The sequence below is a fragment of the Sardina pilchardus genome, chromosome 15 (genome assembly GCF_963854185.1).
Source record: "Sardina pilchardus chromosome 15, fSarPil1.1, whole genome shotgun sequence".
NCBI lineage: Eukaryota > Metazoa > Chordata > Actinopteri > Clupeiformes > Clupeidae > Sardina > Sardina pilchardus.
The window spans coordinates 10,278,251-10,302,592 of record NC_085008.1 but is presented as its reverse complement, the minus strand read 5'-3'; the positions used below and the strand labels follow the sequence as shown (position 1 = coordinate 10,302,592).

General features: G+C 44.2%; 1 protein-coding gene across 3 annotated transcripts in view; it reads right to left on the bottom strand.

The window, feature by feature from the left end:
- The window catches only part of LOC134102590 (inactive N-acetylated-alpha-linked acidic dipeptidase-like protein 2), a 185,634-nt gene that overhangs the window by 111,181 nt on the left and 50,111 nt on the right, over positions 1-24,342 (bottom strand). For all 3 annotated transcript variants that reach the window (XM_062556740.1, XM_062556742.1, XM_062556741.1), the window contains exon 2: positions 23,291-23,822. In XM_062556740.1, the coding sequence (XP_062412724.1) occupies positions 23,291-23,822 (532 nt within the window). The remainder of the gene's footprint in view (positions 1-23,290; positions 23,823-24,342) is intronic.

Genomic DNA, 24,342 nt, shown 5'->3' with positions numbered 1-24,342 from the left:
GCAGGCAGCACTGCATGCATATTTCAGCTCACTTAAAGGTTCTGGTGCTCAGATAAATGTCGGCCGTCTATCACCGCTTACAGAGCCGGGACTCTGAGTATCTCCACTTGATTAGCCCGCTTAGAGAGACATAGGTGAGTGGTGTGGGCCTGTGTAGCAGAAGTCACACACATCAGAATAGGAGCACATGCATCGAGTTCTCAGGAGCAACCCCCCTTGGCTATGCATGGGTGCCTCCGTAATCTAATTAAAGTAATGCCACGCATGAGCGACCAGCCTGATTCTTCCTCTATCTCCGGATATGTGACCTTAATCAACTGAGACTGCGTCGTAAACTGCGAGCAGACAAGTCAAATAGTGCAAGTTTAATTCCCATTCTTCCTTTGTCTATGTTCTGAAGGTTTTCAAGTACAAATATATGGTTGAAAAGGTCAAGGAAGGAATTGTTGACAATTTGATTTTTTAATCACTAGAAATATAGTTCATCCTTGTCTTACTAAGCTGAGCAAACATCTAAGGAAGGCGCTGGAATGAATTTTCCATAGATGATGTGGGGGCTCTTTGTTCCTGATAACTTTGTTGGCAGAGAGTCAAGCCCTCCTTGTGGAGATGTGTTTCTTTTTGAAAAATGAAATGTAGCACTGTAATTGAATTTCCCTTTTCTCTTCTGGATGAAAAGAGATAAAGAAATCATTTTAGATCAGACAGTCAATTAATTAGTTCACAAATAAATGACCCCCGAAAGAGCGTACCCTTTTAAAAGCATAAAAAAAGTGGAATACAAAATTGAATACCAACACAGGAGCTTCCCTCATTGCCCAGCGTCGTATAAAATGATTTGCAGCATCATTGCGCCATACAGTACCGCACCACCCTCCGTTTCTCTAGAAGACACCCCTAAAGGTGCTGTGCTTGGTGATGTGTTGAGTCAGGGAGATTTCATCGCCAAACTGTCAGGCAAGGTGGGGGCACAGTAGAAGGGACCCGGAGGGGACAAGGGGGACTCCCGTCAGGGCTCTCGGCCGTACAGAGACGGGTCCTGACAGGCTGAGGGGAAAACTGGCGGTCTCAGGCAGAGCCTCGTCATTATGCACAGGGGCCCTCAAAGTCAGGGTGATTCACAGGACTCAGGCCGTTGTGGAGCGCTGCAGGGTGCCACTCTCGACAGCTTGGCTGGCTGATTGATGTCTCCTCCTTGAGAACTAGGCGGAGAGCCTCTCTCACACACACACACACACACACACACACACACACACACACACACACACACACACAATCAAAGGCACACATATATATGACTCATATATGCCCATACGCACACACCTTCACACTGACAATAAATCGGATATGCAGAGATATGCATATATGCTTTCTCTCTCTTGCTCACTCACTCACACACACATAATACATGGATGAGTTTGGCTGGTACCAAGTTGAGCCTTAGGGACTCCAAAATGGCAGTGAACGAGCTCACTGCCATCTGTTACAGGGACTGATATAGACCTACATATATCATATGGTGACCGATAGCTGTGTGAGAGAAATGGATGCTTTCAGGCACAAAGCCATAAAAAAAACACTCTAATGAGGAGACCTGATTACACATTCTTCCATATAACTAACCACCAATGCTTGATTATTTTCTCTTACTGGAGGTCCATTTTTGTTGTGGTGCATGCGAAATGACTTAATTTAGTCTTGCCCCACGATTTAATAACCTTATGATTTTGGTGCCCCCTAGAGTTGTCCTACGCCAGGTGTGTGATGAGTAATGATGCAAATAAAAACACACACTTCAAACCTGGCAGGACTGTAAAGCATGGTATTGATGGCATATGTTGACCTCGTACCTAAATCATCCTCCACCCGCTGTGGGTTAAATCGGTAATGCATGGTAACAACAACAGTAATCGTATAACGGCGTAGCATAACAGTGGGGAAGGGGGAGACCATTACCTCAAGGCCCTGGTCTTTTTATTGACATTTTGTGGCCTTAATTAAACGCTGCCGAATGTGTGTGATTGACAGGTAGTGTATCTTTTCCTACCATGGACACAGTCAGTGGATACGGCACAAGGGGAGGCCCTGGCACTTGATAGGAGCAGCTGCCTGGGTGCCTATTGACCTGTGGAAGAATACTATTATGGACAGATAACACTGGCTGCATCGACTCCCGTTCTTCAGAGGAGAGCCTAGCCCATTCCACTTCACTCGGGTCTGTGTCCCCAAAGAGGCCTCTGTCTGAGGGCTGACAAAGGCAGAGATGGCAGATATCTGTGGAGCCTTGTGTCCACTCAATGGAAAAATAACAACAGCTGACCTCGTCGCTCTTCACCCTTCGCTGCCCAGTATATGGACACACGGTATTACCGACTGTAAAGGTAATCTAACTTTGATTTCAACACAACGTATTACCCAACATTAATGTTCATTTTTAAGCTACACTGCAAAACACTAAGGCATTTTAAAATGGCTTCTTTTGAGAAATGGCTTGCTCTAATCATGTACATTGTACACACATGGGCAATAGGCTGTTGATTATCCAAATATTCTAGTTTCTATTGTGAGCCTTTTCCCGCCTTTCAAAATCGATTTGAATTCTATATGTGTTAGACCTTCCAAGAGTCTCAATAACTCTCATACAATATAACAAATATATATTTTCATATTGGGTATGTTAAATTATCCCAAAGGTTTTTTAAGAGTTCCTAAATAATAATAATAAAAAATACTGTGCTGAGTGTGCCATCTTTGTCACACCCTGTTCGGCTCCTCTCCATCATTCAATCAGTGCCCAGACTCATCTGAGTATTGATCATCCAGCTTCACTTCCTCATCGATCACTCAATCACAACCTGCACATGCTAATAGCTCATTTTCCCCGTCACCTGTTCTTGTACCACTTCTATATAAACTTGGACTTTGTATTGCTCTGTGTGAAATCTTGATGTCACGTCATGTGGGTCAGCCATTTGTATGTAAAGCCCTGACTGTTTTGAGACCTGTCTTTTGTTACTGTTTCTCTGCCAGTAGGGCTGTCTTAGTTGTATTTTGTGCCTTGGTCCTCATAATAACATCTTATTTTTTTTGGCAATCCTCGCATTTGTGTCCTGTCATCCACCAAAACCATTACAATCTTCAAAGAGTTCTAAAGTGAGTTGATCTCCTCTCTCTCTTCTTTTTTGTACTTGGAGATTATCGCAGGAGGAGCAAATCAGATCACCATAGCCGGGAGCACAAGCAACCTTGGAGATCTGAAGAAGATAGTGGGTAAGTCATGCGGATGGTGCGGTGGGTGGATGAGTGGAAGCAAATGTGCTCAAAAGAGCCAGAAACAAGGTGGAGGGTACATAAGGCAAGCACTGACGTCAAAGAGTCTCGGAGAAACAAAAAAAGGAAAAAGAAAAAAAAAAGCACTAGCAGGTGAACTTTCTGTGAACTGCTGAGAAATAAGATAAAAGCTGGATTCTTTTCCCCCCCAATCCGCATCAGAAGGCCACGCATGGCGTCTGACGGGGAGGGGGGCTGTGCTGGCAGTGAGGGTTGGGGAGACAGGCATCCGCATGGGTAATTTGAAGCGATGTTAAACGTGTCTGTGATCACATCCACTCGCAGAGAGAATCCACCCATTCTCACTGAAAACGACACCTTGACTGGGTTTACCATCTAAGAAGATCTAAGTGAAAAATGCAGCAGACAAGGGGCAAATAGAAGAAGACACTTATGTAAATGGTGCAGAAACACAAAAGCCTCCATTAGACAGTTCCTTCCCTAAGTGATACATTGCTGACAACTGAATTGGATTCAGTATGTGATGACACCACAGAGTCAAGCAAAGCATTTTCCATGATCATTTTCCTGTAGTATTGTTACCAAAAAGAAACTACAATTAGGCATAATTGTGGCAGCATCTGTGATCTGCCATACATGGTCACACAAACCATCAACCCAACAATATACAGTGCTGAGGAAGAATTCAAAACATCCCATTGTGCTTTTTCTTTCCCCACTCCCTCAATGAGGCTACAGCAAAAGTCAGCCATTTGCCGATTCAGACTCTCAACATAGGCACTCAAGAAAATCCATAGGTGCAAAAGGAGGACAGCTCTCAGCATCACATCCACCATTCACTAAAAGGCTTATCTCACGCTGCTGCTGTCAAACAAAAAAGGGGGAAAAACCATCATGTCACCATGAGAAGGTACACACCGTTTTCCATTTGTCTTGAGTATCTTGGTGAACAGAGACATCGAGCGAAAAAACAGAAGGAGGAAGAACAGACAGATGAAAGAGATAAGAGAGACATCTACCTCTTTCTCAGCTGGAGATAAGCTCTCATAAACACTCTGTCATAGGGAAAAAAACATTATACACAGGCACTCACAACCACACCCAGACTTGTGCTAGCTAGCACACACACACACACACACACACACACACACACACACAGTATGTATGCAATGTGTGTGAGCAAACGTGAGTGAGTGGGTGCAGCAGATGAATGAGTAAGTCACACTCAAAGGGAGCCGTTAGCTCAAAGAAAACAAATGCCAGCTTGTTCATTGCCTTTGACACCAAAGCAAATGTTGCATGAAAAAGTTGCTACTGCAGTGTTTCCACTTGCAATGTAGCTACTCTGCAATGCCCAAGACATAACGGCCCAAAAAAGTCCCTCTACAAATCAGTATGAGCTCTGTATTTTACTCCGCTTTTTTCAGCCAATATTACTTCAAAGGATGGAGGGAATTGCTCGCAGAGATATCCGAAACCTAACTCTGCGGTTCTTATGCCACACTTGCCGGAGTCTGACCAGGTCACAGGTGGACGCGGAAATGCCAGCCCAGCGCGGTTCCGCTGCTCCAGCATGCGCCGCACACTCCCCGGCTCTCTTAATAACCTCCCCCAGTCCTGGCAGCAGAGCAGACTGAGAGAGAGCGCCGTGTCAGTTTGTCAATGAGACGCCGCACAGCACACGTACCAAACCCGGCTTCTGGCTGCCCTAGCGCGCCCTCCTCTCCGGCAACGCCAGTACGCAAAAAAAAAAAAAAACTGGCATCCAGACAAGGGGCAGTGTAAGAGGTCACGCATTAGGGTCTCTGATCCTGGGATTACAGAAAACTTCTGTCCTTTAGCCAAGCCGCAGCTCCCTGCCTGGCCGCTGTTTTTCTTTTTAATCATCTGCCACGGCTGAGGGCGTAACACTACCCCTCTCTGACACTTTCACCCTGGGTACCTGCAGTTGTCCAGCTATTGGCTCTGAACTGTTCAGGGATATGGCCTATTTGGCTCATAAACCTTTAAGCATTTGTTTACCATCTGATCTGTTGTTGTTGTTGCTGTTGTTCTTGTTTTCACATCAAAACACTGATAGACAGACAGATGCCCTGAGTTATACAACTGGATATGCTTGGATGCGAAGTGAAACTCTAACTCTAACTTTCTTCTTTTTTTTCTGGAACTGGTCAAGGAAAATCTTATAACCTTAGTTCAAGTCTGCAGGATAGAAAAAGAAGAGAGAGGATCAGAGAGGGGGGAACAGAGAGATGTAGGTGGTTTTATGGTTGGCGTTGCCATTTAACTTCTTTGCTTGTAGATTTAACTGTTGCCAGCTGGCAGGGAGAAAAAGAAGAAAAAGGCTGATTTGAACCAAATCATTCAAATTAGACAGACCCAGAAAACCTTTTAAAAATGCAATTACCCACCACCGTGCAAATCTAGGGAGAGGAGTTGAGCTCTTTTAAGATTACATATATAGAGCACTGCAGGAGCGAAAAGAAACCTGCTCTGGGTCAACGCCCACATCATGCTTGTTTTTTTTTTTTTGCAAAATGATTGAAAACATGATATGCCATTTGCTGAAAAAGCTCTGCTCTGAAAGTACATGAAAATGTATTTTTCTTCAACAATAGTTGACAGTCATCTGTAGACTGATTAGACCTCAACCAATGTTTTCTGACTCCAAAGAAACCCAAAGACTGCTCAATGCATTTCAAAGGATTATTTTCCAAGAAAACAGGCTGATCTTCCTGATTCTCAGAAAAGGACTGCAGATAAATTAGTGCGGCTGATGTCACAGACAGCAGCAGTCCACTTCTGACCGACCGTACTCCACATACTAATATACCGGCCATGTGCCGTCGTGGCCGGCGCTCAAAGCGGTAAGCCCCTCTCGTCTGCCTCCCACTAAACGGACTCCAAAAGACCCCTCCTGCTCTCCGAGCTGGGCAGTCAGCCGCCGACTTGTGTGAGATGAGCACGGTGAGATCAATACCACAAGCCACCAACTAAAACTTTAAGACTCTAATTAGAATCTGTAATCAATTGTGCACTTAAAAGGTGTAGGTTTCTTTGGGGACAATGCAGCTTGGCTAGTTGCACTCTAACATTCATTTAGTCGGCAATGGTACTTCCAGTTTGACAAAGATATATAGTGTTATTCACGGGCGCAGAAACTCTGAGGTCGTATGTGAAACCTACACTCACCCTCACACATCTACACACACACACACACACACACACACACACACACACACACACACACACACATCTTAAACACATTTAAAGCACCCTCTATCAAATATTAAGGACCTTGGGAAATATTCACGGTACATGAACACAAAAACTTGGATGAGCAAAATTCTTACTGAACCGTAACGAAATTAAAGTAGCTGGAGTCCCTCGTATTTACTGAAAAGCCGGTGTCCAGATTCGAGCAGCGGTTTTGTACCGTGAGCTACTGTGTGTCTGTATGCACATTTCTGAGATGGGGCCGAGACACTTCGGAGGCTTCCGCAGGTCTCCGGCGTGATACACAGGGACGGTGCTTGGCCTGCCTCTATGATTGATAGCTGGGGAGCCAGAGCCCTGTGTGCATGGCCCCAGGGAGCTGCCGGTAAACACACGGCCTAAGCCAGCCGATGCATCTGAGCCCCTGACAGCCGCAAACAACCCCCAACTCCCGCCACGACCTCTCCTCATTCAGAGCAGTGCTAGGAGACAAGGGCTGTGCTCTGCATACTGAGTGTTATCCGTTCCCCCCTTTCCCTCTTTCTTTCTCTCTCTCTCTCTCGCTCTCTCAACCTCTCAAGCTCTCTCTTCTGTGCCGTTCCCCTATATTACGACAACGTTGCTCTAAGCCCTCGCTAATTCAAACGGCTCTCTCTCTCTCCTCCTTTCCTTCTTCGTCACCCTCCCTTCCTCTGCATTAAAGTCCATACAGTAAGCCCCCCTCTCTCTCTTTCAACACAAAGATTCCTCTGTCTCCCCTCTTGGTTTCCATCTCACCCCTTGCTTACCAACAGTGTTAGTCCCTTTCTTTCGTCATCCCTCTCCTGCTCTCTCTTATGGTATTACAGCCCCTCGCTCCTCCACCAGACCACAAATGAGACGCGAGCACATGCTGGGATGCCGTTGTGTGTGCGTACAATGGAGAGACGCATTAAGGGATCAATGTGGGGATGCAAAAAAGGGGATTAACGCGCCGGCTAAACCATTAGCACTTCAAACCCAGCAGAATGCGGGCGGCTACAGCATGCGTAGTGTAAACACGAAATGGTGAAAGAGATTAGGCGGGGAAAGGTGAAGGGAGCCACGAGAAACGGAGAATGTGTGTGCCCCAGTGAACGGGGCCTGGTCACTCTTATCGCCTCACAACACATGCCCTCACGCTGCGTTACGGTGTGTTAAAAACCTCGCTGAAAAACCTGTTCTGGTAGATTCCTTTTTTTTTTTTACTTTGCCCTGAAGTGAGATACTAATATTGGCCTGACATTTTCTCTCCCACCTTCATCCAAAAGAATAACGGGGCATGGGGTCTGCAGGCGGCAAGAGAGGACTCTGATACCTTGCAATCGATGGAAAGGGAACGCAGGCCTTTCTCCATCAGCCTACAGACTGCACACACAGCTGTTCTCCCTGCAGAGACGTGTGCGCTTCCGTGTGTGTGTGTAGGTGATACCTGGTTATGCCCAGGTGCAGTTTCAGTGGCAGGCACTTCCACTTACATAAGTCTTCCTGCCTGAGTGAGTCATGTTCTCTGTCTCTTTCTCTTTTACACGCAAATGTGGGCGTCCACACAAATATCAGTCACCATAATAAGCAAATGGTGCATAGCATCAATTTCAATTGCTGAAATGTAATTGACACGAAATGCGTGGTGCATTTTCTTCACCCTAACCCATGAAATCAGCCAACCTTAGATAAACCGTGAGAATAAAAACAGAATCTTGGATTATCTTCATCTGACCTGCTTTGTCCCTTGAAGAGGACACTGAAATGACTCTGCAACTGTCTGGAACTTGTTGTGTTGCCGAGTAGCTTGCACGGTTCTATACAGGATCTGAGTGGCCTCCTGTTGAATCACCAGTACAAAACAGTACACAGTGGGTCTAGAAAGTTTGCGAACCTTTTTCTGCGAGTCTGCATGAGACCTATACATTGATCAACATCTTTGCGTGAAAAGCTACTGTACATGTATGTCAACCCATTATTACAAAGTGGAACCAAATTGTATCTTTTCCAGGGAGTATACTAACTCTACGACAGACAATTGAGTGAATTCTAATCAGTAAGTTCATAATAAAACTGATTTCACAGTTACATGAATAAGGCTTAAAGGTGTAAATAGCTTAGTCTTCTCTGGTACTGTAACACTGGTAGCCTCAAACAAAGGCTATCAGCACCCCATGTTGTGTGATCCCTAGGTAGTTTTCTTGAATGAAGCTTGCCTCTAGGGCTTCAGAGATTGATAGTAATTGCCAAACACAAAATATCTATCTGAAGCATCACGACAGGCAATCTTTCCTCACATCTTCCTCATCTCTTCAGAAAGGATGCAGCCACTTTGGGCAATCTTCTGTGAAGTCCCGTATTCAAATGTGTGCCGATACATGTAATGTTTGCCGCCAAGAACCTATTTGTGAAAGAATTAGAATATTTTGAAGTTCTAAATAATGAAATTAAGCCCCCCAGTGATATATTTAGTATTAATGTCTTTACTTTTATCCCTAAATCATTTATGTAGCCTGGCTGCTGCGCATTAAAATGGAACAGGTTTAAGTCCTGAGTCTTCCAATCAGAAGCTTCTGCCAAGTAGACCCATCCAATCAACTGCCCAGAGTAAGGCTATTAAAAATGCTGCCTGCTTGGAACATGTCCCGCCTCCTCTGAGCTCCCTATGTTCAGCTCTCTCCTCACCTTTTTAAAAAGTTAAAAATAAGGAGCTGGGCTCAGGCCAAACTCATAGCAGAGCCATTCATCAACAGCGTTGTCAAACCAACCCAATCCTCTCTTCATGCGACACAGAACGTCCAAAGTCAAATCGTAACACACAAGTTTTCTTTGTCGCAGCACATATAAATCAAGGATGATTTTTAAAAAAATATTTTTAGCAGATCCTTGCTGTGCCACTGGCGTGCGACACGCTCTTCAGAGACACGCAAACGAACTCCTCCTCCCTGAGCTCATACATACACACAGGATGGCATTATACCCCTCTTCTTCCCGCCATTACCTCGGAAAAGGCCGGGGCCGAAGAGAGCTCTCAGGAGGAAACACATGTTCCCTGATCTCAGTGGAGCTAAAGGCTTCATTCTGGAGAGGCAGGCTGAGCGGAGCAGTGGCGCGCTGGATGGGACTCATCTATAAATGACCAGTGAGCTGAGGAGAAATGAGGACACGGGAGGGACTGCCACTACGAGCCTGACTCCAGCTTCTGCTCTCCAACTTCCATCTCTCAGGTGGATTAACGTATGTGTGTGTGTGTGGTTGGGGGAGGGGGAGCTCAGTGTGTAATGTGTGTGGAAGTGTGGTGTGTGTGGTGTGAGTGTGTGTGTGTGTGTGTATGTGTGGGGGGGGGGGGGGGGGGGGGGGGTGTCACATGAGACTCCTGTTCCCTCAAGCTTGAGGAGATGGTTATATCACAAGCCTGCTACTGCTCATATACTCACAGACATTAGAAAGAGAGAGTGCACAAGTGCACGTGCACACACACACACACGCACGCACCCACACACACACACACACACACACGCACACGCACATGCACACGCACACGCACACGCACACGCACACGCACACGCACACGCACACGCACACGCACACGTACGCACACACACACTTGCATTCCATGATCTCAGTAATCCATAGCTTTTGTTTTCCTAAATGACAGGTTTGCCAGAGTCTGGATCCTGGTCTTGACACACAGACACACACGCACACACACGCACACACACACACGCACACACTCAAGCGAGAAAGAGTGAGATGGAGTGGAGAGGGTAAAAGACGAAAAGGCAAGACAAAACAGTGTTAACTCTGTAGATTGTGTAACCCTGGGATTTAATTGCCTCTTCTCAATGATGACATTGATTAATCCACTACAACACTTCTGCAAGGTTCCCATTAGACACTGGCCACTTGTGGGGAGCACCACACTGCACAGATGACCCACTACTGAAAGCATGTTTGCCTCAACACCATCATTCTGCAGTGTTTTCTTGTTAAAAATCCCTATGAGTAAGTCAGGGCATCAGTGGAAACTATCTATTATTGAAAATTATATATAAAAAAAAACATATTTCTCAGTACATGTAATCTAAAAAAAAATGTTTTATAAGGGTCTGTGCTTACTGTAGGTTGTCAAAACAAGCACAAACAAATCGGCTTTATGCATGTTTTATTGAGTCTCAAGGCCTGACAAGGCACACACAGCTCGTTTCTGTTTCTGTGTGGGTGAAACATTGAGGTGAAGCGAGAGGATATCTCCACAAGAGGGAGGCTGCCACTCTGATACTGTACTGTAGGTCTTACAAAGTACAAAGAGGCCCTTTACACCAGGCCTCTGTTCTCTGGAACAATAAACCAAAGCTGGAGTTAGGCCTAAGAGTCAGTGAAGAGCTGATAAATGACACAAGGATTTGTCAACAGAAGAACACAGCAACAACAAAACAAAGAACAAATATTTGCACTGGGGTGACTGTTGTCTTCGGTCAATCTGCACTAGTATCATCTTTCACAGTGCCATGGAATTCAGTGTGTTTCATGCTTGAATCCAACACAGTGCCCTCTAGTGCCAGTGCTGCATAAAAGTTGAGACCAAACAAATTCAGCCTTTCCAAATGTTTGTCTGTCTGTATCAGTTTTCAATATGAACATTTGTGACAGCAACAGTCCTCTATGATAACATGTCACAAAAAAGACAGTACTGGTAAGTAAGAACTAAAAACAGCCTTCTGCTGTTGAAATACTTTGCATTTGCACCAATGCACAAACTAATTCCATCTAGTCATCTTATCATCATGAGGACATGAACACAGGCACATTTGTGCTAATTGTTTACTATTCAAGGTTCTAATTACCAACTGTATCATATACTGTAGAGACTGTCTCTGGTGTCACCTCCAACAATGTTACAAAGCCACATGATGTACAGTGGAGTTTTGTCTGTTACTGTCATATACAGTGAAAAAAAATGAGAGTCTTCCTGATGGCTAATTGCCTATGTCTGACAGTGTGATGGGGAAAGAAACAGCAATGATTAGGGAAGCTACCCTGCCATGAGAAACTCATCAGTGTTTGCCACATACCTGTGATTTTTATTTCAGTAAAACAAATATTTGAGGACCTAATGAGCTATTCTTCCTCCACACAACAAGCAAGAACCTGGCAAGCGTGATGCAACAGTGAAAGTAATTGGAGCTATTTTCAGCATGAAGGGAAAAAGAGAGAGAAAGAGAGTGAGAGACAGAGAGAGAGGGAGGGAGGGAGAGAGATATAGAGAGATAGAGACAGACAGAAGAAATTCACAGATTTTATCCATTCAAGTCAAGCACAAAGATGCCCGGCCCACCCACACCCAAATGCACAGGAGGACAGAATGACTTGACAGACAGACAGACAGACTCACAACCTACAGTCTTTGCTCACAGCTCACTTGACAGCTCACACTCGGTCTGTTCTCCCTAATGGATGTGCACAGAGTAAATGGGAGTGAGAGAGACAAAAGCCATATAACACAGGAAGTGCTAGAAATCACAGTGACTTTAGGCTGGCTATTGATGTTCCCCTGGTGAACATACAGGTCTAAATGACATTCATTTTGAACAGACAAAGAACATGATTGCTATAAGAAACTAGAAATGCAATTCCAAGGATTACCAGTGCATGACATATATAATGTAAAATATCAGTGTTAAAACAGATAATGCAGAGATAGTTACAATAATTTTGGTAAGGTACACATAGTTGTTGCTGTGCTAAATAAAGCTGTTGCTATGCGGGTTGTCAGGGTAATCATGTTGGTTGATTACAAAGATAATTAAGATGGTTGCTAGGGTGTTGCTAGAGAACGAAGATTACTATGCCCAATAAAGCAGTTGCTATGGTGGTTGCTAGGAAAGTCATGTTGGTTGCTAGGTTGGCTTTATATTGGTGGTTGGTATGTTGTTGCTAGGGTAATTCACATGGTTGCTACGGAGTTGCTAGGCTACATTAAGTGGTTGATATGCCAAATTACATGGTTGCTATGCTTACTGCTAGGGAAATCATGTTGGTTACTATGGTGGTTGCTAGACTGGCATTACAGTAATGGTAGCTAGGTTGTTTCTATGGTAATTAAGATGCTAGGGTGTTGCTAAGGTACTTGTGGTGAATGCTATGCCAAAGTGATTGCTATGCTGGTTGCTATGGTAATTATGTTGGTTGATATGGTGGTTGCTAGGTTAATCATGTTAGTTGCCACGTTGGTTGCTAGGTTTTAACTGTAAATGTGGTTGCTAGGCTGTTGCTAGGGTACTTGAGGTCATTGCTAGGTTGTTGCTAGGCTATCCATGGTGGCTACTATCAGAAATAGGCTAAAGGAGTTCCTACAGTGGTTTGCTAGTAAAATCATTATTTTAACATAACAGATTTATTGACAGTCGCTCGCTTGGATCCGGTTAGGACAAGGTGTAAGAGAGCCAGATTGTATGCTTGACTGCCCTATTGTGATGGCATAATGCTCAACATAAAGTCTATGTAAGGGATAATGTATAGAACGCTGGTCATTATCGGGAAAAAAAAGACCGACAAGGCAAACCGGACCCCGACGCAAAGCGAAGGCCTTATACGCCTACTTGCCAAAACAAGAAAAGAAACTTAGCCTACCACAATGTGTCTTTAGCAATGACTTAAATAACAAATAACAATAAATAGCAGTAACAAATAAATAATTTGCCACACAGATTGTTTCAGATGTTGCTAGGCAACCTCTTACTAGCTGTCGTTCACTTTTAACGAAATTTCAACACAGAGTGATATGAAAGACCTGAATTAGAAGCACAAACTCCGTTGCCATTGACAGCAGTATTTTTTTTTTGTTTTTAGAGGTCCTCTGTCAAGAAATAACCGGTAGAAGTTTGGGAAATCCCATCCAAGTCAATAGAGCATTCTAGTCCATTGGCCATATAATAAGGGGAAAATAAACTTGTTTATTGTTAATACCTCAAAAAGTATAACGTTTACAAATATGAAAAGTCATAGCAACCTGGTTCATTTGAAGAATGTAACAAAGCTTGAATTAAGTTGCTAAGTTAAATGGTGTACAGAAGTGGAATAAAAATAAGAAGACAACTTGGAAGAACATTACAGAGCATTTTCATGCACTGTTATGAGAGGACTTGGAAGGACAGCCATAGTGCATTTTCATGCACTGTAATAACTGCAATCAAGTCATCCTATTCTGTGGAGCAAGAAAAAGTGCACAGCTTTGCAAAATGTCAACTATGGGTCTAAGAAAAAGGGCAAAAGAAAAGTGGTGTGCCTAGAAAAAAAAAGGAAAAAAGGATCATACATATACAACACAGATCTGCGCACCCAAAAAGCATGCCAGAGGGCTCAGCAGTCCGGCGACAGGAAATGTGACAAGCTACTGAAGCATCTGACATTGAGGGGATAGTGAAAAATGTATACACAATCTGTTAAACACCAGAGGTGACTGCAGACTCTGCAGTGCACTGGCCCTTGCATCTCTCTCTATTCAACTGCTGGCATTTGCAGCCCCCTCGGTGGTACGGCTGCAGTGGGACCTGGAAAAATTACATATGAAAACATCAAAGTGCCTTTGCGCTTCAATAATACATACAGGGGAGTCTCTGGCATCGCCGCTTGCCCACCTTATTAAGATTAAATGTGAACTCTTCAACTCCGGAGCGAGAGGTGGGAGAGGCGCATGGGGACTGTTTGGCCAGTGGTGGCTGACCTCCTGGCCCACGGGCAGACGTTAATCCCAAGCTAGCGTAATCACGTCGCCATTGTGGACCTAATGAGCTCCTCCCCACGCGATCATAGCCTCAAGTCTCCCAATTATCCTCCCTAGAGCCAAGCTAACAGCAGGTCGCCGCTATGAGGGCAATTAGAGTGAGTCTCAGAGAGCCCTACCTGATGTCTCGCGAGGGCCAGACTCAACACTAGCCATCGCCAAACAAGCCACCTAGCAACCACTGTTGTATCATACATTTGGTTTGAAAAAAAAAAATCATCAGCGAAGGGACAGTATGGTTAAGTATGAACGTCACATTACATTTAGGAACACTTAAGCCTGGTCGACAGAATAAAATGCAAATGTGTGAAAGTTGCTCTGAGGCAAATGAAGACAACATATCAGAAGCTATTACACTCAAACCACTAGCCTGGATGTGTCTCACGAAACAACAATAGAAAAGGGAGAAATACTAAGTAAGAGCAAGTCGGAGCCGCACATACATTCAAGTGCTTTAGCAACCATGTCAATCTTCCTTTCTTCACCACCTGCCGAAAACCATAATTTCCACCAAGCTGTTTGACATCCGTCAGATGTGACCTTTTCCTGACGTCTGTCTGTCTCTGTGTGTTTGAGTGGCGCTGGCGGGTGGGAGGGGGCTGTGGGGGTGACGCTGCCTACCGCAACGGGAAGTCTGCACGCTGTGTCATGGAGGACAGACGAGCAGAGGCCCACTGCTGCAGCTTAATTATTCCCACCCAGCGTCAGCCTGGAGGGGACAAAGGTTCCCAGCGCCCGCAGTACGGTACCTAAGGGGATGCCGGGCTGCCGGACCGCCGGAATCCCCGTGGTGAAACTGATGGGATTCTTACAGCTGAATTTCCAGTTGCACTTAAAATGGACAGCCACTGAAAGAGAGAGAGAGAGAGAGAGAGAGAGTGAGAGAGAGAGAGAGAGAGAGAGAGAGAGAGAGAGAGAGAGAGAGAGAGAGAGAGAGAGAGAAGTGGGGCGGTCCAGGTAAGAATAGTTTCAGTGTAAGATGGGGAAGAGATGGGGGATACAGGTTGCTTGTTATCCTCAAGAGCAGGGTGGGCCCTCCGTAGCCAAATGGTTGAAATTAACATGCAGCGTAGGCGTGGTGCGTTATGGTGGCATCTGCGCTTCTCTTGGATAAACAAATTGAAATGACGCCTCGTATTAGGCATGCCATCAATTGAATTATTGATGAAATTTGATAAACTTTGCAAGATATTAAAGTCCATTAAAAGATGCCATCGTTATCTCCTGCATGCTAATGAGGATGATTTCTTGCTTGATGCATAATACCAAAGACAAAGATACTCATCAATCTTGACTGTGCATGCCTGTCGAGTTGTAATAATATAATCATTGAAGGAGAGCGCTGAGAACCTTGCCCTACACATGTTAACTCAAAGGCTAGGCTATCAGTCTTTATGAAAGGAGCTAGGGGGCTTCGGTCTACATGTAAAAAAATAAATAAAAAAAATATTAAAAAATCAATTACATCAGAGTACTATGGTGCACTTCTGTCGCAACAACATCTACTGTACGGTGGGCATCCAAGGTCTAATGCCTCATATCGCTCATAATCATGATATAATTACAGATGCGCACAGCAAAGACAGGTGGATATCTGGAGATACATGTAAAATACTAGATTACACACTCTCGGAGCTGAGGCACCACTGTGAACTGACTGCCAATTAGCCACTGGCTAATGCAACGGCATGGTTAAAATTGCTTTGTGCATCCATGCCAAAGATTAACTGTATGTAACTGTGCTCAATAAGCTATTTTACAATAATTATAATTCATAATAGGCTATGTTTGTTCAAAATCATTAAAAAAAAACATTGGTATTAAGTTTGTTATTTCAGAGTTTGTTCCCAGATTTTCCTTTTTGCTAAACAAAAATATATTGCATTTAATATTGTATTCCAATATTCAATACTGCTTTCTTGTTTAAATTAATTTCCTCTTATTAGGGTACATATGGTCATGTTCTGACCTGTAAGATGTCAGTCCCATTCCCTGTTCCACTTGAACAGTCTAAGAACACCTGTTGCCATCCCTGCTTCACACATTCAGCACTGGTTGGCTCAGGACAACCAAGAGACCAACCCCACGGGAATTCCATCTAAAAACAAAAACAACAGGCAAAAAGGCTTCCATTTGGCACAATTTCAACCCTATGAGAACTCTTGAGAACACAACCTCTTGTATTTCGGACTGAATATTACATTAGGATTTGCCAAAAAAAGGGCTTCATTTCAGAGAAAAGCACCATACTGCTTTAATGTAATATAAAGGTTGAGGCAGGGAGAAAGGAGAGAAGAGATAACTACTTGATGCTGTTATCTCAGTCTACAATCCTCTGCTCCTCTTCTCCCATTATCTTGCATCTCTGACCACAGCCAAATAATGTGGTAAAAAGCCCAACAACATCGCCTCTGGGCTACACTGGGTAGCCATTTCTTATCCACTCAACACATTTTACTACGTATATTATTTTTGCTTTTGTCCACTAAAAAGGAAGTGAACACAGACTTGGGAGGGAGAAGGAGTGGACTTTTTTTCACCCCATTTTTCTCAAGCAGACACTCACTGCATAGTTCTGTAATTATAATAATTATAATATTACTACTACTAAAAAAAAAAAAAAAACAAAATAGATGAACAAACAGCTCATGCCGTCAAGATGCAAAAGAGATGCAGAGCCACCACCACATTCTCTGACCGAATAACTAGCTGATGGCGGGAGTGTGCGGCTGTGCGCGTGGCTCAGGGTCGAGGTGTACCTCGCACACACCCAGAGGTGGGCTGTGTGAAATATGACAGGTTCCTCCTCTTTACAGGATGCACCCTGGAGCCGCTGCTGCTACTGCGTCACCGGCGCCGTCTGATAATGAAAACGACCTCGGCAGAGTCACTTTGATAATCCCATGCTTAATCACTGTTTGTTTGAAATGTCACGGGCCCACTGCAGTGACCTGTGCTCTGCTTGATAGGGGCCTCGACTCCTGACTCAGACAAACCTCTCCTCCAATGAGCTTTTTTAATTGCTTTGGACTTGGCACTTGGGAGAGGGGGGGGGGGAGATAAGTTTTGGCATGAAGTAGGTGTGCCAGCACTAACAGCATATGACAGTGCCTCCTCATCACCAAGGCAACCAAGAGGCTAGAACAGAACCGACAGAACTTAAGTATGAGATTAAGATTTTTTAAAGGTCAGTTTCTATAAATAGGCTCTCCCTCAGGGGTAGGTCATTACGTGGATATTGATGAAACGGCCCACAATCTGGCTAATGCTAAACAGAGAACATATATCTTTTTTATAACAATGATGGCTTCATGAGTCAGGCCACATGTAATGACTGTTCAGAGGCACATGCACAATGAGGATGCTTACTTATTCCTTTAATCGTTAATTTATTCCCCAAATCCCCAGGATCTCTATTTAGTGTCGACTGGTGTGGCTAATTCAATAAACAAGGAGGGGACAACATCAAGTCAATTACCAACACAGCATTACAGAGATAACTGTGTCTTCTTGATTCAGTGTGAAAACAGGGACACAATGTAGATTTCTACCCACATGTTGCCATTGGAGACTCCACTGGAAAGCAAAGGATCGACGCTCATATATGCTGGGTGTGGGCCAAAACCCCCCTCAGCACTCCCATGGCCATGACAATCAGTCAAGTTCACATTCATCACTGTGTGTCAGTATGGCTGTGCTTCCATATAAAGACATGTTCATCATCTTTTTCACAGCTATTTGTTTCACTGGGAAAGAGGGGGAAATTGCTGGCTGGCTGAGAAAGAGAAAAAGAGTAACTACGGCAATGAGCCATAATCCATCTGTCTGTTTGAGTTTAGGACCTCGTCAAGAGCGCAGAGACAAAGAGAGAGTGTCATCATGACTCCTCCGAGGTGACACTGGGCTCCGGATACAGTCTCACTTATTAGAAGGCCCATTGTAACACACGGTTATTAATATTGATCTCCACCCTCAGGAATATCAATTTCATTCTGCCGTTATTGATCGCTGCGTGCATAGCCTAATGATGGGCTTCTTAGCCTTGAGAGCGCTGCCCCAGTGCAGAATCAGCACAAGAGCACAGAGCACCAACACAATGCAGTAGCCTACCAAGGTGGTGGGAAAATAATTCTCTCAAACAAACAATTCTTGTAAACACACACCCTGAAATGTATACTTTGCTCACCCACACAAACACAAACTACACACACTCTCGCTCCCACACACATAGAAAAATACATAAAAAGGAAACTTCTCTTTTTCTTCAGCTAATATATACCCACTATTACACACATCTAGCGGCCACTGTATAATACCACTATTGTGCCGTGGGAATGGCTCGTGCAGACACCCAGTTGGATCATTACTCTATTCCCATGATGATCAGCCCAAGAAAGGCGGTGACTCCAGCATTTCTCAAAGTGAGACACAATATTCCCGTGACACAGTAGCTGTTCCACTTACTCGAAAGCATTCAATCAAAATGTCATGCCCGTTATGAAATGCATAATTCGCGCCTGCATAAGAGATGGACGAATATCTCAATAGCTCTTCTCACTTTGGAATTGTATGTAGCACTACTAGTTAAGCACAGGGTGAAGTCCTCAGATCTGAAGAATGGGAATGAGGCCCCATGGTGTAATACAGGCTAGAGAGGGATGACTAGTCTGCTAGAGGGACATTAAAAAGGGACATCAAAATGCTTGAAATACTATGTGAAACAGTGGACTGGAATTCATTCTCTACAATCTGCTGGAGTTTTATATGCGCATTTACACCTTCACACAAGCACATACTGTACTGTACACACATATTTATTTCAAAAGCTCCAAGTAGTGTCCTGTAAATGATTGTGCAACAAGGAGATAAAAATCACTGCAAGAAATCGCTGTGATCTCTCCACCCACACCCATACACACACTCACGACACACATAGACACACACACACATACAGTTCTTCTGATTGCGAGTTATGGATTATGATTTCCCCCCCCCCCCCCCCCCGCACTCACACCTAATTAAACTTAACACAGCCACAGTAACTTCAAAGATCACCGGACCAAATGCTTTACACATGAAAGAAATAAGTTTATCTACAAAGCTATCACGATTTTAGCACTGTTACATTCATGACGCTCCTGCTGCAGTACTGCACTTTTTAATGGCTGCATCTGCTTCAATTTTCATTGAGTCAATCGATTTTGAACAGAATAGAAAGAGAAAGAATAAGAAATAGAAAAAGAATAGAAAGGTGCTATGATGGTGCCAGTTCTCCTCTACTCTAGCATAGAAAACACAAATGGAATGCTGGAACATTGTGTGCTCCCCAACACACACACACAAAAGTTCAGCGTTGTCCATGTCATAAGATGGTCCCTCATTAGGCTGAGTAAATCCAGCCTGGCGATTTGATTTTTGCGGGGACTAATCACAAACTGACTTATCCACCTGGTGCACCCAGATCGTTGGTCTGATTGGTTGAAGGACTATCCAACTGCATACAGTACTGTCATTTGAACTATGCCTGTTGATCACGCCTCTTGTGCAGTAAAAAATACAGAGCAGACTCCCCAGACTAATGTTCAATCTTAAAAGATTGAGCTTGGTCTGGTGATAGCCAAGCTAGTCCCTCATATGACACATCACAACATTACACATGATGTGCACAGTCACACATGTGTAGACCTGTTTCACAGATTGTTTTTTTTTATCCTTTATTCATTTATTTGCAGTGATGACTGTGATGAGCTCAGACCCGTGGTACTGTAGGTGTCATGTGTTGCGGTTGTGTTGCGGTATACTGTCCCTGCCCTACAGGGCATACTTTTAAATTGCGACCTTCATTAACATTAATTTCTTTATAATGTGACATTTAGATATCCACAACTGAATATAGTCTGGTGATACTTTGAGTGTAAACATTTTCAATAAGAAGTGAGTATCAAATTAATTTATGAATAGCCATGATATTAAGTTTCATATAAATTCATGGGTATCATTGAAAAGAAATGATACTAACCTTCATTACTCAGCTGCCCTTTCAATCTTTTTTTTTTTAACAAGCGGCAGATTCATATTACATTTTGAGAGCGCATCCAGTGTGTCCAATATACTAAAAAAAAAGTATAGCCTGCCATAAATTGAGCTTAAAATTGCAAAATTACAGCTTTATTAGGACACATACCCTTCAGAAGACTCATTTATAATTGCTGCGTTTAGGACGGCTGTATCTCCTGTTGCGTCCCTGATTGGCACCCCACTAGTGAGGTTAATACGGACTGAGTTGATGATTAATGGAAGATTGTCTATATAAATTCAATTTGGCAGCAGTCCAACGTTGACAGCGTCTGTGCGCCATGCATTCATGCCTCTCAGATTCTCAGCTGAGGCTGTTTCACAATGATGTGGACACAACACATCCCCAGAACCCACAACTCAATGGATAACCTATACAACATCCTGCAAAACAGGACAAACAGAACAGCATGAGAGTATAGCATGATTTCTCTCCTGACTTTTCTAACAACTTCGGCAAGCTCATCCAAATTTCTCTTCCTTAACAAGCACAGAGTCTTTCTTTTCTTCACGGGGAGGGGGAGTCCCCACAGAGCCTTTGTTCTGATGTACAGCCCTCTTCAACCTTGCACATATTTATTTAAAACTGGCCGATAAAGTGAATGCCGTGCGTTTGACGGTATCAATTACAAAGTGTAATTAGGAGCCAGTGTCTTGGGGAGATAAAGAATAGCATTAAAGAGGGCCGAACAGTAGGAAGTGCACGTCTTCCAGGGATTTTGGGCTAATCCCATTTCACTGGAACTGTTTTTCTATCCACACCTTCTTTGAAGTGTAAATGTAAGAGGGAATAAAAAATAAACACCAAGACAAGCTAAGGAAATAGCAGCATCCTGACATGAGTTTATTCAGAGCTAAAACAAGGAGAAAGAAAATCGAGAGACGACACCGAGATGTACTGTATATTTTCCATCAAATTGTTGGAATATTAGCGTTTCCCTCAATATTCATTCAATAAGGAGATGGAAGTATTCCTATGTCTACCAAGGCTTTGTTTACCCCCATTTCCGTGTTCTAGATACTTTAAAGACAAACACAGCTATCTGCCAAGCTCATCCTGACAAACTCCCAAAACTCAGGATTGAGATGATCATGAGATGATGAAAGGGAGTCGAGAGAGGGCTTGGATCTGAGAGCTACATTTGTTGTTAATGACGTTATTAGCATTTGTATTGAACCAATTACGCAAGGCCTTTCAAAAGAGCCTCTAACTCTCCATTTGAGGCGCCTGGCGGCCTGGCTGGCTGGCTGGCTGGCTGGTGGAAGCTTTGCTTACTGAATATGGCTTTCCTTTTTTCATGGGGGAGCACTGTTTCATTTACAATCACCATTTTCTTTGGTTAATCCGCTACTAGCTGCCACAGTATCCTCAATCCCACTAGAGCGCAATTTCTCCCTAAGAGATTGCAGGCTTTGTGCCCATAAAGTAAATAATGCAATTATCTTTGTAAACATGTACTCCTCTCCTGAAAGCCGAGCAGATAATGCTGGAAGAGAGAGACAGGGATAGAGAGAGAAAGCGAGAGAAAGAGGGAGAGAGAGGGAGAGAGAGAGAGAGAGAGAGAGAGAGAGAGAGAAAGAGAGAGAGTTAAGACGCACTGGATTCAAACACCATCACAATATTTTGACTTGTCTGTGTTTCAGCTTCCCACCCATCAGCGTGCTTGCCTGCCTCTCTCCTCTTGCAGACTTGCAACTGCGGTCGGCTGCTCGCAATGGGTCTTGAAAAATAAATGTGACTAAATAAATAATAAACACGGCGTAAACCACAAGGATTGCTCGCAAAGTCGCCATTGTGTCACTTGAGCCTGAGAACTCAGTTATCTTACTGACACAAATATGCATGCAATCCGTGATCCCTGCCTGAAAATAAAGCGGTGTCATCCCAGTTGAGGTTTGTCGACATTTAATTTCACATTAGGACCTGTTTGGGAGCCTTTCCCCGGCCTGTCAGCCCACCCCACAGCTGGGCTTGCAGACAACAACTGCTTGTCACCTGCAGGACGGGCTGCGCTCTGGGCTCCAGGACTGTCTTTGTTAGCGGTGAGCAGGTCCCAGAGAGGCTGTCCCGGCAAAGGCCACATCTGTCTCTACAGGAGTGTCGAACTTCCTCTATGAAGGCCACTGTGCACCGTGTGTGTGAAGTTCTTTTTTTATCATACACTGTCTGTCCTTGGCCTACCTGTGTTTATCTATCTGTCGGTTTAAGACTGAATACTTTTACATGCATAACACAGTCCTGTATTAATTAGAACACTGTCAATATATTCCAACTGCATATGAGTCATTTGCTCAACTGCTATAATGCGATAAGATCATATTACAATGACCAAAAATCTGAATAAGACGGTGTAAACCAGTGGTTCTCAAAATGGGATTCACAACCCATAGCCAAGGGGTCCGCAAAGTATTTTGCTTTAAATGATGGCTGAGGGTTATCATATTTTTAAAAAAAAGCCTACAGATTACAACAGTGTCTTTTTGCTCCTACCCACATTAAGATTGAACTTGAATCCCTTCACTCAGGTTACGTAGAACCTAGCATTCCTACCGTTGCTTAGTTGGGCTTATTTGCCACTAGCTAGCTGATGAACATGGAGAGCTAGGAGTCAGGCCATGCTGACTTTGCCTGGTGCACAGATTATGATACAGTGCCACTGCTGCGCCACAATGGCAGTTACATCCTTCAAATTAATTCAAAATGCTGGGAAATGTTTTTAGTGAAAACAAGTACTAACGTTAGCAATTTGTTGGGAGGCTGGGGCCGGCTCGAGGCAGCCATTCTCTATGCAGGAAAAATCCTGTGATTAGGATCTAATTGTAGGCCTCGGTACACATAAAGGTGTTCTAAGAAGGATTCCCATAGTGCTTTTGAGAAAGATGAAATAAGAATGAAGGTTATTAATGCACCAGAATTACCTTTTTAATGCCTGCAGATCCTCTGCTGTGATCCCCTTCAACACACTGTCCAGCACGTCCACGTCTGACGGCACAGCTGCCGCCTGATCCCCTGTGCCGTGTGTGTAGCGTCCGATCACCAGCCCCAGGATGAACACCCCTGCCCCGGCTAAGATGTACTTGACTGCCCAGCTCCAGTTCTCGGCCCTCCTCTGTGCTTTGGACGCTGCGCGGGTGAAGCGGGACCCGTAGCTGGGCTCCTCCTGGAGGCGCTGGAATCGCCCGTGCGGAGAAGTGGAGGGCTGGATGGGCTCCAGGTCCAGGTCGCCCCCCCCACCTCCTCCTCCTCCTCCTCCTCCTCCGACGGAGTTGCCCACAGGCTGTCGCTCGACGCACTCCAGCTGGAAGCGGTCCAAGCCGGGCTCCTCCAGCTCCTTCTCCATGTCCCACTCCAGCTCGAGAGTGGCGGCCTGCAGCTCCTCACTCTCCATGTCCCGCGAGCGCAACGAGCCCCTGTGACCTGCACGCACCTTCCTGTAGGCCATGTCCTCACCTGCGCACGCACACACACACACACACACACACATAAGGACACATCTACCTACACATCTACACATATCAGGACAATACTGGATTTATCTCTTTGTGAGATTTGACAATATGTGCACCATTTTGTATATTTTAAATAAACTAGGAACTGCAGACAGAAAATCTGATGAAGGTGACAATCTCAATATGGCACACTGTACTGTACTAATCATAAATTCAATGTAAATTGGATACATATACTGTATGTAATTTGGCTTTTATGGCATTTACAGTGTCAGGTACAGGTATACATTACACATCAAAGTGATATTTTCCGTCAAAACCCTGTTGCCACAAAAATGTGTTCTCTGCACAAGGTGTCAGACAAAAATGTCTTAATCACATGGATTAGACCGTCCCATGTTTGTTGGATTAAACTGACAAGATCCTCATCTAAAAATGACTCCAAAACCATGCAAATCCACTTCTTAATGTCATAATATCTTGTCAACTGTTTCCAGATTTAACTGAAACACTCTTCCACA